The sequence below is a fragment of the Dromaius novaehollandiae genome, chromosome 19 (genome assembly GCF_036370855.1).
Source record: "Dromaius novaehollandiae isolate bDroNov1 chromosome 19, bDroNov1.hap1, whole genome shotgun sequence".
NCBI classification, from domain to species: Eukaryota; Metazoa; Chordata; class Aves; order Casuariiformes; family Dromaiidae; genus Dromaius; species Dromaius novaehollandiae.
The window spans coordinates 9,982,011-9,998,012 of record NC_088116.1 but is presented as its reverse complement, the minus strand read 5'-3'; the positions used below and the strand labels follow the sequence as shown (position 1 = coordinate 9,998,012).

The 16,002-nt window shown below is 50.3% G+C and overlaps 1 protein-coding gene across 5 annotated transcripts in view; it reads right to left on the bottom strand.

Annotated features, from left to right (window-relative positions):
• Positions 1 to 11,432: 11,432 nt before the first annotated feature.
• The window catches only part of GTF2IRD1 (GTF2I repeat domain containing 1), a 98,277-nt gene continuing 93,707 nt past the window's right edge, over positions 11,433 to 16,002 (bottom strand). For all 5 annotated transcript variants that reach the window (XM_064523439.1, XM_064523441.1, XM_064523440.1 and 2 more), the window contains 4 exons: positions 13,924 to 14,116; positions 13,069 to 13,106; positions 12,304 to 12,440; positions 11,433 to 11,683 (listed from right to left, as the gene is read on the bottom strand). In XM_064523439.1, coding sequence (XP_064379509.1) covers positions 11,615 to 11,683; positions 12,304 to 12,440; positions 13,069 to 13,106; positions 13,924 to 14,116 — 437 coding nt within the window. In that variant the 3' untranslated portion in view covers positions 11,433 to 11,614. The remainder of the gene's footprint in view (positions 11,684 to 12,303; positions 12,441 to 13,068; positions 13,107 to 13,923; positions 14,117 to 16,002) is intronic.

The following is a 16,002-nucleotide window of genomic DNA, read 5'->3' as shown; positions in this document are numbered from 1 at the left end:
GGTGCCTGCCGGGAGCCGTAGTCCGGCGGGGGCTGCCGCGCCGCGCTGCGGCGGGGCGGCGGGCGGGGCGGCGGACTACAGCTCCCGTGGTGCCCTGCGCGGGCAGGGAGGCGGGGGCGGCCCGAGGCGTGCGCCGCGCAGGGGAGCGCGGCGAGAGCGGCGCTGGCCTCTCGGGCGGGCGCAGGCGAGGGGGCCTGGGCGGAAGATGGCCGTGTGCGGGGGGGCCGCCGCGGGCCTTGGCGGCCTGGCCGCTGTCTTCCGCCGCCGCCCCCGGCCGCTGCGTCCCCCGGGCGGGGAGGGAGGGAGGAAGGGGCCTGGCGCCTGGCGCCGCTGGGCCTCGGCGGAGGCCATTTCCCTCCCTCCTTGCCTCCGGCCTGGCCCGAGGCGGCGGCGGGGTTTGTGTCACTGCTCGGCCCGCTGCGGCCCAGCGGTGCGGGCACGGCGGAGGAGCGAGATTGGGCCTCGGCTGCCGCCTTCCCGGGCGCAGCTCGGCTTCTCGTGGCCGGAGGTGCTGTCTGGCGGGGCGCTTGCGCTGCCTGCTGAACGCACTCTCCATCTGTGAAGGTGTCTCTACGCTGAAGCATAAAATGATGCTTTCCAGTCTGCTGTGCTGGACCTTACTGCACGAGTTGTGCCCAAGCCGTGTCATGTAGCAGGAACCCCGCACGGCCTGAGCTCTGTTGACCCATAACGTTCATTCTCTCTATTTACTACTGCAAAAATCAGCCACGTTTAACGTAGAGAGTTGTTCCCAAACACAGTGCTCTCAGGAATCGACACGGACAGCAACAATTTCCCTTCAAGCGCGAAGCCTGGCTTTGGTTAGAATAAACTGTAATAACATAATACAAAAATAAATTTTCCATTGCTGTGAGTTATGCTATTACTTTTCCCCAAAGGTGCTAAGCATAATTGATACCATCTATTTTTAGAGGTCATTCATAACCAGGCAAATGTTTTAGCTGACATAACTTTTATTTGCCTGGGAGTTCAGGCTTGATGCGGTAACTTTGGATGGAAAATGAAGTTTCCATTCAAAGGGAAATGTTGCATTTCAAAATTTGTTCTGAATCAAAAAGCTGAATGCTATTAAAAATAGCAAAAAAACCCTCAATATTAAACTATCATTTTGATAAATGTCAGAATTTTGTTTAGATTCTTGTTTTAGTTTTGATTTTGTTTATTCATTTCATTTGGACCACTACAATGTGTATAAAACCATTAACTATTTTGGGAATGTTAACAATTTGTTTACAGTTGGTTAAGAGTAACCACAAAACATTAAGATTTCAAGTAAATTTCATTTTTAAAGGGACTTGAAAAGTGTTCAATTGAAAGCATTTAGCTTCCTTCTCGTTACAATAAATACAGATAAATCAAACTAGGGAATAAAACTAAGACACTATCTGCTGCAAAAGTATCTCTGCAGGAGAAGTTACAGGTTTTCACTGTCTTTGGTAATTTTGACTGTTAGTTTCCATACTGTCGCTGTTAGGGCAATAGACTTTGTGCAAAACAAACGCCTATCCACAAACCCCACAGCTGGAGTGGTTTAAGGCATCGTGGCACTCTCAGTGGTTCCTTACCAGTTTTCTGGTGGACATATCTGCTTGAGAGTGGGGAAGAAAACACAACCATTCAGCAGTGGCCTGGCATAAAACCCATATTCATCACCACCTAACCCAGAAGCTTTGGCCCTGCAGCATGCAGGTGGTTCCTTTTTCCAAGGACAAGGCATAACCTCTAGCGAAGGACTACCCTAAGTGGGGACCATGACTTCCTAAGCTGCCAGAACATACTTATTTTCTAAGTAAGTATGCCAGTGCCCCAAATCCCAACATCACTGCTGGGATTTTGTTCGGGAGCTGTGCCCTGACCCTTATCCCACAGGTACGGGCTGCTCCTGGTTGCAGGGCAAATATGTTTTTGTTATACAGCACCATGTCATGATTTATGATGAGTGGTATGTTGCAGCTGCTTCCTGCTGGCAAGCCCATAGTTACCATGGCTCATTTGCTCCTATGTGGATCTTCTGAAGAGTAGGAATTTGGTATTCGGGGGGGGGGGGGGGGGGGGGGAGATTCTTCCCACTCCTCCATATCCTTCTCCACCACCTGACCCAGCCACATGAGCTATGGTACTGGTTACTGTTTAGGAAAAAAAGATACATAATGAGAGTTAACTTAAGTCACGCTTTATTTGGAATAATGTTTACCCATTGTGGTTACAAGATGACTAACCGAAAAATTAGTTCCTTAAGGCTGCTAACTGCATCAGAGACATCCCTTCCAGCCACTGGATGTTATGAATCAGTACTCAGACTAGAAATAGCTTGTATGTTTTTAGTAGCTAGAGTAATTAACAACTGCAACATATTACCATGGACATATAAGCAGCTTCCTTCTAAAAGAGACACTTGACTTGTTGCAGAGCCTCCATGAATTTTTAGCAGCAGATTCCTGAATAGACTGTTACCTTTAACATGAGACTAGCTAATCCTGATATTCTTTCTAGGTTTAAAAGTTAAGGAGCAGTTTCTGGAGGGAAATACTTTCATCTAAATTCCTTGGGTTAAAGAATTTTGTATCATATCACTTTTCCCTCTACTAGTTAACCAGCTGGGCTTCAACTACAGATTGAACAAGATTTTCACACAGCTACAAGGCAAGCAAAACATTTCTCTTAAACAAGGAAGCCAGACTGTAAAAGCACAAACATTGGAAAAGACAAGTAGACTTCAGAGTTATTTTTATCATCATTAAAAAAAGACAAATTCCATTTCAAGTTCCTACTCTCCTTCCGAAAACAAATTGAAACCAATACATACAATTTTTTTTCACTTACTCATTAGTTTTGGAAATTATTCTGTTTCATCCCCAGAAACATGTATTATTCTCTTTAGAATTTAAAAGTTTTAGGCCGTCTTTATCAGAAAGTTTCACTGCAATACATGCAATGAGTTATAAATGTAACCTCAAGCTAAACATAGCGTACAGGATTTCAGTCAACTCACATTTAAAGTTTCTGTGGGTAAATCTAAAGATTCTTGACAGCTTACATCTAAACATAAAACATCTAAGAGTCCTAAAATCTGAGCAAATGCCAGTTGAAACTATTGGAGTCCTTACAAATTTGTGAAGGGGCGTTATGCCTGAAGGCAGTGATAGCAGTTGAAAGCAGCCGGTCTTTCCCTGATCATCATGCACCTGCTTTTCCAAGCAGTCACCTCTTCCCTGAAAAACTTCCTGTGTGTCTGTCGGGGCGAGGGCTTGGATCAGATCCTAACTCTTTTCCCCTTGTATTGCCTTATCTTTGTGCAGCACGGGATATTTGCCTCAGTTTGCCGGCCTTTACTTGGTGTTTTGCCATCTCTTTCTCTAAGAGGTTTAGTTTCAGGATTCACTGCATAACCTTTGAATAGAGAGGAAGGGGGGGAAGAAAGGAGGGATGAAGTCCCAACCTCTCAGAAAAGAACAGTACAGAACTATATTGTGCTTTACATTTTGTGTAGGAATTAAACTTCAGTGTCTGGAAGCCACGTGCAAATCTCATAGACCCTTAGAGCATGGAGTTCATAGTTCCCTGATGTCCACTGATTCTTTTATATGTAGATATAAACACTTCCTTTCTTCCAAATTATGTTTAAATTTCAACTCCGCAAACAGTATAGCTCCACTATACCCCAGGAACAGCAAAGTACTCTTTGTATCAGAGACCATTAGCGATGATGGACTAAATAAGACTGTGCATTGATGGACTATGCAACCCACATTTTTCCAGAGCAAACCTCCAGATAAGCTTATGTCATGCTCCTTCATCAAATTTTCCTATGCTCCAGTTTTCTAGATTCCTCTGCAGTTTTCTTTCACTAAGCTTTTCCTCTGTTAAAAAGTAAATAAAGACATCCTTTATCTTTACTTTGAACATGGTACTCATAATAAGGCTGGTGAACACCTCTACAACACAAATATTTGGACAGTAAAAGCACAGGCACTGTTTTCTCCTATTATTTACTCCTCCGTGCTCAGTTCATGATGTTCTGGGAAGTTTAACATGAATGGCTCTACTAGCCCTAAACATCTGAAAGCTCTTGGTTCCCTCCCACCAAATGTTTGCCCCGCTCTTCCCTCCTCATCCTCCCAAAGTGATGATCTTAAATCAGGAGCCTTCTCTTATTATTGTTTTTATATAACTATATAAACTCTACAGAGCAGGCACAAATTCTGCACCTGCTTGCATACTGCAGTTTTTCAAGAGGACAAGGAAGCATTTAAAAATAACTCACTTTCTGTGATAGAGGATTACAGCGGTAGTAAATATGCATCGTTCCAAGTGTCAGGATTAAAAAAAAAAACCCTTTATGCTATCCAAAATGTTAGGCACCAGCAATAGGTCACGGGTACTCCCCTCAATGCGTTTATTTATAGCACAAAAGATGTTGCCTCTTTGAAAATACTTGGCAAAGCTGCAATAAGATGCTCTGACGAGCACAGCAGTGAATACGGGCATTAAAAGTATCGGCGGCTGCTGAGTGGTTGTGCGTGTCTCAAAATGATCACTGCACTTGCGGGCTTGTACCGCATCACCTGGTGTTTCCCAAAGCCTCCTCCGGCCACAGCAGGCAGGGAGCGAGCGTTTCTAAAATGACAGCCGAGGCAGTGGCGCACAAGATGGCAGAGCGGGAGAGGTGCCAGCATCCCGCCACGCGCTCCCGGGGCCCCTCCAGCCAAGCCCCGCGCCGAGGCTTCGGTCTGGCGCTGCAGCCGAGGCCCGGGCAGCAGAAAGGACAAAGTGATCGAGCACGAAACCTGATAGTGCAGATCCAGCACGGGCGCACGACAAATTAATTCAGCGAGAGACCCAGTGTCTCGAGTAACGCAGAAGCCAGCAGCACTTCTGCCTCGTGTGTGCAGCCAGTCCCTCGAACAAACTCAGCTAGGCGAAATTATTTTTTTGCTCCTAGGAGGAAATTAGATGGGGATTTTGCCAGCGAAGCTTTGTCATCCAAGTGAGGGATTTTTTCCCCCCGCTCCGTGCTCCTGACCAAGAAATCTTTGCCAGCATAACTGTGGAGCCTAGACCAAGCTGTTGACAAACCGACCAGCAATTTGAGCGTATTCAATATGAATACCCATAACAGCAAAGTCTGCAAAGGAACTCTTGTGTTTGTTTGCAATAAGAGAAGAACAATATTTCTCCCTGACCTGCCTTTCTAGAAGAAAAGGGTTTAGGAGCATTTTTGCCTTACATTACAGAACTATTTCACTGGGAGCTGAACTGTAAAAATGTGTTTATATGAAAGCCAAAAAAAAAGAAAAAAACACCCAACAAAACCAACAAACAATTATGGGAATTTGCCTGTATTGGGTGTATGAATTGCAGTCTGCTTTTTTTCGGATGCTGTCTCTCCCCCCCGCCCGCGCCTGCATTCACGAGGAGGCCGGGAGGAGGGCGCAGGGCAGCGCGGAGGCGGGCAGCCGTCGGCCTTTGCGCCGGATGAGCCTTTGAGACGAGCACACACGAGCCGGGCTGCTCTAAAGCAGCAGCCAGAAGCCCCCCCAGAGCAGAGGTGACGGCATTCGACGCTGAGGAGCGGGGCAAGGCCGGAGCGGGCAGGAGCGGAGGCCGGCCTGGGAGCACGGCACTGACGCACCGCCCTCCGCAGCGGCTTCCTCAGCCGCACCCCCCCGCGTTTACTTTCTTATTTCTGGCTGAACACTGCCAGCTCTCGCTGTCGCTGACCCGACTGCAGCTCCGTCAGCGCGTCCAGGCGTGAGCAGCCTCGTGCGTCCTTGTCGCCCGTTACTCTGCGCTCCGGTCTAGCGACACTCGGGCCCGAAGAGGAGGATGGCTTTTGCTGTCCCGACCGCAACGCAAGGCAGATTTACTGACGCAGACATCAGCAACCTACACAGCGGCTTAAAACAAGCCGTTAATATCATTAGAGGAGCTGCCGGGAAGCTTGCCGCCGTAGACAGCGCGGCAGACACGGCTCTTCCCAAGGATTTTACCACCTGAGACCTGGGGCCTGCAGGCAGCTCCTCACGTTTTCTTCCCTTCTGGGTTTGGAGACCGCTTTGCAGCGGGACGGCAGGCGAGAGCATCGTCACGGGCTGCGCGTCTGGAGAACCGGGGAGAGCAGGCGTCAGCCCGGCCGGTCTTTGCCTTTCTAAGAGCCGCTAAGCGAAAGGAGACAGGGGCCGGGCATCCCTTCGAGCACATCGACTGAACCCGGAGAGAGACCCCTCTCCCAGCCGAACGCAAGCCGGGGGGGTTCGGCCCGTCCATCTTCGGGGTGCCCCTTTCGTAAGCTGATTGGGGAAAAGAATTAATAAATAACTGTAATGACGCGTCACAGAAGTTCCTTCCGTGCTTAAACGCTACCAAAAAAAATTACCACTCAAGAAAAGATGTTAATCTTACTTGAAGACTGCGCCAGTTCGGTTCAGCTACATCAATCTGCCTTTATACCCCACGGATCTGTTAATTTGAGCCTGAGACAGCTGTTTAATATATTCATTTAACAGAAGATTTAGACACTGCACTGGTAGAGTCCTCACGAGACACTGGAAAACCTCCATGGCTGTGTGAGTTTATCCCCACCGCATTAGGAGCGGTTTTACTGCTGAATTCCCTATTTTTCCTCCCTGTGCAACGAGACACTGAGCAGAGAGTCATCCAGCTCCCCGCGGTCCCTCCCGCAGCTCTGCTCGGAGCTGCCACCACCGGCAGCAGCAGCAGCGGGGTGATTTTTCCCTTTCCGCATCCCGGATCCCAAGCAGGTGCTGGCGCACGGCGCTGCACGGAGGAGACACCGGCGCGTGTGTACCAGCCGTTTTCCCACAGCACCTTTCCCCGCTGATGTCTAACCAGCATCGTTAGCGGCTTGAGACGGGGGCGGCGGTGCGGGCGTGCTGGGCAGAGGTGCTGCTCCCCGGCTTGGCGCTCGCCGTCATCTCGGAGGCAGCTCGCCGAGGAAGGGCTGCTCGCGCTGGCGGGTTGCTTGCCGAAATGCTCACGGCTCCGATGCCCCGCTCGCCCCGTTGGAAACCAGCCCGGGAGAGGGAAGGCCCTGCCAGCGCAGCCTCCGCGCCTGGAGGTGCTCTCCACCACCGCTTCTCTTTTCCAAGATACACGGTCCCAGGAACAGCCGGGCTTCTCCACAGGGCTGGCGTTCAGCGGCTCTGTTACAGCGCTGCGCCTCCATCCACCCCGGTCTGTGCCGGCGCCTCTGCTCTCGCTGCCAGCCCTCGGCGCCGGGATCAGGCCTCCCCTCCAGCCGCACGCTCGCACGAACATCCCTGCTTTTTTTTTTTTTCCCTCCGGATGAATCACTAGGATTCCCTGCTTGAGGGAGCCAAACCGTGTTTGAGCCATTAACTGGCGAAAATAATCTGGAGGGGGGAACGGGAAGCTCCAACCATCCTGCGGGGTCTGAGCCGCAGAAAAGCACCTCCCCGGCGGTGCGGGATCGGGGGCTGCCTGGGCCCGGCTGGCTGTCGGCCACGGACCTGGACCGTCCTCGCAGCTCGCAGGGAGAAGCGAGCCGTGTCTCACGGTCACAAAACTTGCAGCGTGTGAAGCAAATACAGTCCCTGAAAAACCGCGTCGCCGCCGAGCTGCTGCCACCCCCTGGAAAGGCTCCGGCTGTGCTCCCTGCCGGGGAGGCAGCCCGCGCAGAAGCCTCTGCCCGTTTCTCCACCGTGACCACAGGCATTTCAGCACGGAAAAGCATCCTCGGGGCCTTCCTCCCCCTTGCACTGGCCTTCACACCGGCACAAAGCAGCCTTAAACAGCACTATGGCCCAGAGAGCTGCCCAAGTCCCGATGCACAGAGCTACCAAGGTACCGAATCCCTCTGAAATCCGCGGAGCTGCCGCGTCGGCCCGTCCCGGGCGAACCCGCTCGGGTTTGGCTCGGTGGAAATGCCAGGGCCCAGCCTCGAGCCGGTCCGAAACGCCCCGGGGGCTGCCGCTTCGCAGCACCGCTACCCCCGGGGGGAGGCCAGGCTGCGATGAGCTGCGTGCTATAAAGTACCGCACGTAGCAGTGATGTTAGTCGCCTTGTTCAGCGCGGGCCGGACAGGGCTGGTCACTGCGGGGAGGAGGGAGGTGCAACGACACCCAGCAAACAGAATGGGACTTGACTGCACTTGTGTCTCGCATCAAAGCTCGCTTTGGCATCAGCTGAATTCTTCAAAACAATTAAAAAAACCTCAAAAAGCTGCTGCACTCAGCTAAAGAACCAACACAAACTCTCTCTTGGTTGCACTATTAGTTTTCTAGGGACTTACCATACCGTCCGGGGGGGAGGCTGTCTGCACGCCGCCCCGCCGACAGCTCCAGCCTGGCGAGTTGTAGCTGACAAACTCGTGATTTCACGGAAATGCTTTGCAAAGTGTTTCCTTGCAAATGGATTCTGGGGTCTAAATAAAAGCACAGATGCTGTTTATGCTGTTCTCTAGCATCTCAGTGCACTATATTTTTAAAAAATGATTTGAATCAAAGCTCTCATTCTTTAATTAAACTTCATTTAGATGCCATCTGCCTGGGATCAAGATGGCTTCATGTTTTGCAACTCTTAATGAGGATTGTTATTGGATTTGTAAACACACAAACAACACCCCCCCCCCCACCAAATTCTTTGAAAAGTAATAAATGAGAAACGTGGCGCAAGTGTTAAGATCTGCTTCTTCAGGCTTCTAATTGTAATGGAACAGACTCCACGCAGCAGATAATCACGTTATACACAAAACCGGGGTATAAAAATACCCTGCAACTGCAGGATCAAGATTAGGGAAAGTGCTAGAATTGCAGCTGAGCGAAAACAGTAATAAAGCAGTAATTGTCACTTTTCCAGTGCGGGAAGGGTCTGAACTCCTGTCGCACGTCCCTTCGTCTCCCACAGCTACGCTGGCTGCAGCGGTGGGAATCTTCTATGCTGGCCGTGGAAACCGGGAAGTTGAGTCCCCCTAACTCCCAGAAATCACAGAGGGAATTACTGCTGTCCACTTCAGAAAATAAAACTCTTAGGAGAGAAGGGGAAAGGAGGAGGAAGCAGGGGGTTTGGCGGCGGTGGGCCGGGGTGCAGGGCAGGGGCACCCCGCGCAGCCCCCCAGCAGGGACAGAGCAAAGGCAGAGCAGGGTAACGGCCGCGTGCTCCGTCCTTTCTTAACTTCCCTTTTTTTTCCCCCCACCTTTTACAGCCTTTATGATTCCATCAGGCTTTCTGAACTAAATCATTAGTCCCTAGTGTAGCTCTGATGCCCTAATTTAACTCGACTGCCTGACTTCACCCTTGCCTTTCAGCACAAGTAATTAGGGCCCCGTGTACTAGGCAGCGCATTAGGTCTGCATCCTGCGAGAAGCCTCCCCCCACCGCGCGTTCAAGGGAGCACCGAAACCTGGAGCAGACCCAGGGCAACGTCAAAGAGCTTCACTCATTACCGAGCCACTCCACTGCCTTCAGTGTCACCGTATCAGATTCTTTCTTTTTTTCTGTTAAAAAAAAAGTCAAAATATAATGAATGTGCCCTATTAGGAGACACCTATGTGTGGCTTGATCTGTGAATAAACCCATTTCAGACATTTCAGAAGGGAAAATTGTATTTTTACCTCTGAATCACATTTCTTTGTTTCCTAATTGGAGATGCCATGGGTCTGAGCATCAGGCAGAAACATGAAAGACTTCAGATTTTGACGCCTTCCGTTCAGATGTCAAACTCTATTTCTAATTGGGGTCACTGATATAGATTTTTGCCCTTCCTTTGGCTGCCAGCTTTGTGCCTTCTCTTACATTTATTTGGGCTTTTATTATCTCGTGTGATCATTTGCATCTAACTCAACGGCAAATGGAAGTCAAGAACATGCAAATAAAATTGCAGCTACTTTGAGTTCTGCCCATGATCAAAATCCTCTGGTGGATGAAAAGACAAGGACTCAAGCAGATTGAAAACCCATAAAGCAAATAAAGAAGTGCATTACACCAGGAAGAGCTGCCACAAGTGACTCTGAGCCCTGCATCTGCCACCGTCCCCTTCCTCCCCGAGCACATGCAGAAGCCCTGATGACCGAGGCAGCTGCTGTTCAGGGCAGCAGACTTGCTCAGTGGAAAAAGCTGCAATTTGTCCTGAAGCCTGTACGGACATCTGACGAGCAGAGCCCAAGCTGAGCAATGGTTACCCAAAAGTAATTCAGCGTTTTGTCATTTGGGCAAAACAGAAGCAAGCCAGAGGCATCTTGCTTTACCGGGTGGTACGAGATTTAGTGGGGAACGTGTCTGCTGGATGCGCTGCCTTTCCTCATCTTCCCCATCACAACTGATCCTCAGGCTAAGATACAACCCGCAACTGCCCTTTCGGAGAGGGCCAGGTCGTTCCTACCGTGCTGGCTCAGCGTGTGGGAGCCACTTCTTTCAGCGCCGCATTCGGTATTTACTTCCCAAGCCGTTACATTTATTCGAGTTGGCTTCTTACACCACTCTCATGCCCAAAGCACCCGAGCGTTAGCCACCACGCTGTCTCACCTGTGCGCAGGTCTCCTCCGATGTAAAACACCAGTTAAAGATGCGTGCGGGTGAGTAATAGCAGTTGGCCGCATTAGCCTCTGCTGCCAAAATCCACTGGTGATATTAAAGTATAACTGCAGAGAATTTAAATCAATTTACAAATTAAGATAACTTAAAATTATTTATTTTCCTCAATTTACTGGGCTGCTTCTTTTTGTTCTTACGGGGCAAACTGGACCCAGACATGCAGCGGAGACGCCGGGGCTGCAGGAAGCACGTTCCCGCATGTCTTTTAGGAACAACATGAGCAACTTTTGGTCCAGCGTTACCAAACTAGTCTAGCATCAGAGAGGACAATCTGTATTTACTCTACTAGTTCTCCTCACTCCTCAAGGCACCAAAATGTTTTGGGAAATCACAGATGGCGAAGAACGTCATGAAATGAAAATCTTGTACCGTTTCAGAGGATGGTTAAATGCACGTAACAGAAACTGCTTCTGAGTTTCTAAGTCAGGTGGGTGCTAGACACGACACCAAACAGGGCATCTCACTCCTTGGTGGGGATAACGTGGCCTTAAACCTTCTTTCTGCTCAAAACCTTTCTGCTAAAACCACTTCTGTGCTACTCACGGGCCCAGGTCTTTGACGCTTGCAAGCATTTGGTCCCTCATCTTCCACAGCAGTGCGATTTTGCACCAATCCTCTTGCATCTCTGTAAGCAAATTTTTACTGAAGACATCAGTAGCAAAGGAAGCATTAAAGCGTGTCAAATCTCCTGGTTTCAAACACCGACGACACTAAAGACTTTATTGAGCAGCCAAAGCATGACAAGAAGGTTTGTAGCTGTCTGTCCGCAGATGCCCTCCTGTACTTACTCTTACCTACAAATGCAATTCATAATTCAATAATATGCGTAATAAAATAAGTACTTTTAAGAGCAAGGCAACACTTTTTATTTTTATTTAAAAAGGCCTTGATGGCAGGAATATAGTGTAAAAATCATTGGAAAAACTAAAAGGCATTGATACATATTGGAATATACACTTTTTACATAAATTACATTTATTTATTTATTCTTTCATTTGAGGTTCTTATTCGGTATTGAGGTCTAATAGTTAATAGGTCCTGGGATCTGGACGTTTAGACCACCATAGTCTAACATGTACATGGGCCATTGCTGAAAGAGAGGGAGAGAAAAGAAGGCAAAAGTCTCTGTTAGGACACAACACAAAAACATGCATGCATCAAATCTCCAACACGTTCAGACACGGGCTGTTGCTCCCACTTTCCAGATAAGATTAAAGAACCAACCCAAAATCAAAACACCACCAGGAAACCCGACAAAAACCTTTAAGTTGGTATTTCTCTCTCTCTTTTTTTTTTTCTTTAGCATTTGGCATCACACACGCCTGAAGCCAAACCCTGAGAACAGGTTGCACATCCACTGATTCCACTGACTGTTTTTACAGCTGTGATCCGCTACCTGACGCAAGGTTTAGTTTTTTCTCTCTCCCAGAACAACCTGAGCCCGAGCGATGCCGCGGCTGGGCCGCGGGGGCCCCTGCTCGCCGGAGACCACTCCACTGACAACCCCCTAGAAAGCCAGGAAGAAAAGGCAGCTCCAAAGCTGCGTCCCCCTCCTTCGCCAAACCTGGTCGGGCCATTTTACATCGCACTTTACAGCGTTTGTCAGGTCAAGCGAAGGGAAGTGGTGCTGGTTCGTAGAGAGCAGAGAGCAGCATCCTGAAGCGGAAAGATAGGTAGGCAGTAACCCGCTTAATATTTGGAAGGCTTTACCACAAGTGAGATCTGATTTGTGGATGATGTAGACTCCATATTGGAAGAGGAGGAGGAGGAAGAGGAGGAAGAGGAAGACACGGAGTTCCCTTCGGAGATCCTCTTCCGCTTCCGCTTGGGAACGCTGCTGTCTCTGTCTGCAGGGAAAGAAGAGAGACATGGGACATCCGAACCCCGAGAAAGCGCTGCAGGTGGGTGGGCTGTTTCCATGGCCTCCTACGGAAACACACTGAAATCTTTTCAAAGCCTGGCCGTCAGGCACCTCACCTCCACTTGTAGGATCTTAATTATCTGTAGGGGACGCTAATTCTGACACATTGGGTTAAAACCAGGCTGAAATTTATTGGGGAGGATGGGACAGACATAAACACACACAGAGATCACAGAGACCTTGTCTCCTCAGAAGCTCACATGATAAATGAAGAGTCAAATTAAGGCGTTTATCCAGTGAATAAACTGCTAACGGGACAAGGACAACCAAATCTCCAGAACACGGCAAAAATTTTAATCAAACAGTACATGTCTCTCCCCAACTCACAAAACCACAATCATCTACGAGGACGATTCGTGCCTGAACGGATGCTGACTCGGTGAGGGTTTTTTCCCCCAGGTAGGATCTTTCTCCCAGCCTCGGCTGGCGATGCCGCAGAGACAAGCACCTCTGCACGGTGCCGTCTGCCGCCCCGCGCGTTTCGTGGCACAGCCCCTATATTCTCCCTGCCCACCACAGCAGAGCCACCAGCACTCTTTTAGCAGCCCGCTTACCTGTTTGTTTGGCCTCAGTGCAGATTTCGGCAAATGGTCTGCAAGAGGAATGGAGGGAGGATTAGAGCGTGCACGTGGCCAGGCAGACACCCGCGTTTCTCCCAGCCACGTCTCCGCGGGAGGTTTCTGCTGCCCAAGCGTGGGGACGCAGCCCAGACCCCGGACTTTGAGCGCAGATGTGGGGCTGCCTCCCTGTATGGCAATGGGAAAAGGGAGCTTCCCCTGCTGCCCAGGGCAACCTGTGGTAGCTCCGTGGGTCTCTGAACTGTCCCCTGGTCCTTCTTGGGGACGGGAACTGCATGGCCAAGCAAAAAGTCACGGTCAGGGTCTCCATTTCAGATTCTGAGGATGTCGGGCTCCCTGCCCTCGGTGGGCAGACACCGCTTCCAGTGAGGAATGGGCACCTCTCACCTGGGCAAGCTGCCCCGCGGCTGCCCCAGCTCTCCCATCTCCCCAGGGTCCCCTGAGCCCATTTCTGCTGTTCCTCGCTCCCACTCAGGCCAGCCTGCGGGTCCTGCAGCAACCCCAGGTCAGCAGGAGCAAAAAGACTCCTTCGCTCAGACTCCTGGACTACCTCAATGAATCTACCAGATGCCTTGGCACTACGTCCATATGAGCCCACCTTCTCTGAATCGAAACAGGGCTATCACATTCGCAATGGCAGTACAGCCCTGTCCAAGCTCTGAGCTCCTTAGCAATGTGGTCATCTCAAACAGTGGGAAGAAACTCACTGGGCCCCGCATCTCGAGGCGATAAATTGGGACCGCAGTGGTTTACCGGACTAGCAGCTGGAGAAACGAGGGTGACATTTAACGAACAGAACAATTCCCAAGTCCCAGAACTAGAGAAACTTACTGGAGCTGGTTTATAACCACCATCCGGATGTTCTCGCGGGCCTTCAGGATCTTCTCCAGCCGATGGATGTCGTAGGTGTTGGGGTTTCTAAACGGGATGTCGTCTGGCAGGCCAGTAACCTCCACGGCATCAGGGCTGTCCCGGATGAGTTTATAGGGCACCATGACGGGCCGGTTCAACCCCAGAGCTTCTCCTGTAAGGGCAGAGCAGGGGACAACGAACCAGTGACCATGTGCCGACCAGCTGACCTGCCCTGAAGCTTTACCACACTCTTCTCAACACCAGATATCTTGCTCCATGAGCTTTCCTTGAAATTTAAAAAGGAAAGCGCTTGCTAGAGAGCACAGATGTATCACACAGAACAAGACCTGCCATCAGTGGCTGGAAAGCCTTCCCACGTTTCAGCTATTTCCGCAGATATTCAGCCTTCTCACAATGAATCCCCTCCCAATGACCACCGCAGGGCGCGGGATCAAGCCGACTGCAGGAGCGAGAGGCCCGGGAGGAGACTGGGAAGCCAAGGCTGCCTTCACCACGCGTTCCCAGCCCTGCTGGGGCTTTGTCCTGGTGACCATTGTGCTGCTGAATTGCCAAGGCTGACCTTTGCCGCAGTACACCAATTTATTGCCTGCTCCATTAATCCTTAGCTAAAATCTTGCTATGAAGCTCGCAAGGGCTATTTTACTAGACCTATAGCCTAGTACTTATATACGCATCTCTGCTCTGTAAAAGACCACCATTGCCATCTTTGGCCAACCCAGCAAGCCCAGCACCCTGCCTTCGGCTGAGTCAGGAGCCAGAGCCTGGGAAAGGCATAGGAAATAGGGCAAATGAGAGACATCTGCCTATCCCTTGCTTATCTCATCTCAGCTTCCAGCTAGCAGCACTTTGGGGGCTGCAGCCCTGTGCTGCAGAAATCTGTCTCACCCGTTTTTTCAGCCCCCTTATTCCTTTGGCCTCCACAGCATCCTGCAGCAATGCAACACCACAGTTTAATTACGTGCTGTGTAAAAAGTACTTCCTTTAGCACACCGCTGCCGATTTCTCCAGGTACCCCGTGTAATTCCTGCACAGTGCAAAATAGCAAATTCTCTCACATGAGGAAAGGCTGAAAGAGCTGAGAGGAGAAGACTGAGGGGGGAGCTTATCAATGTGTGTAAGTATCTGAAGGGAGGGTGTAGAGAGGATGGGGCCAGACTCTTCTCTGTGGTGCCCAGTGACAGGACAAGAGGCAACGGGCACAAACTGTAACATGGGAAGCTCTGTCTGAACACAAGGAAAAAATTCTTTACTGTGAGGGTGACTGAGCACTGGAGCAGGTTGCCCAAAGAGGTTGTGGAGTCTCCTTCCTTGGAGATATTCAAAAGCCACCTGGACACAACCCTGGGCAACGTGATGTAGGTGACCCTCCTTGAGCAGAGGGGTTGGACTAGATGATCTCCAGAGGTCCCTTCCAACCTCAATCATTCTGTGAATCTGTGACTCCCACCCTCCTCGCACTCTCCGGGCCATTTCTGATTTTAAAGACCTGTCATCTCCAGCCATGCACACACCTATGGGTGCCAACAACATGCTCTGCTGCCAACGCTGCCCTCCGGCCAGAGCCACGAGGCTGGATCCCAGCCCCAACCCAGCTGCTTGGTGGAGCAAAGCTTTCCAGTCTCCCTCATTTCCCACTAATGTTCTCAGCCTTCCCTGGAGCCTGCTGTGAAGCAGAAAGGGAAGGGGAGGAGTAGTTAGACCTGCTCTTGCCTCACGTTTTTGCAAGCCCCAAACCTACGCGCTGAAGGTGTGAGTTGCTACTCAGCCAGATTTCTTTACAGAGAGTTCATCTCTGATCTCCACCTAGCATGAGCCCACCTGGCACTTCGTGTTTGATCAGCACGTTTGCGCAAGGCACAGCTGCGGGTTCGGAAGCATTTGGATTAGATTCATAACCCATCTGACGCGTATCGTGTCTCTGACACTTGCCGGTAAAAACAACTTGGGAGAAAAAAAGATGCAAAAACTCTGCAAAGCAGACACTTTGAAACAACCTGGTCACCAGAGGCTAAAGCAAGCCTGCAGGGATTGCTAAGC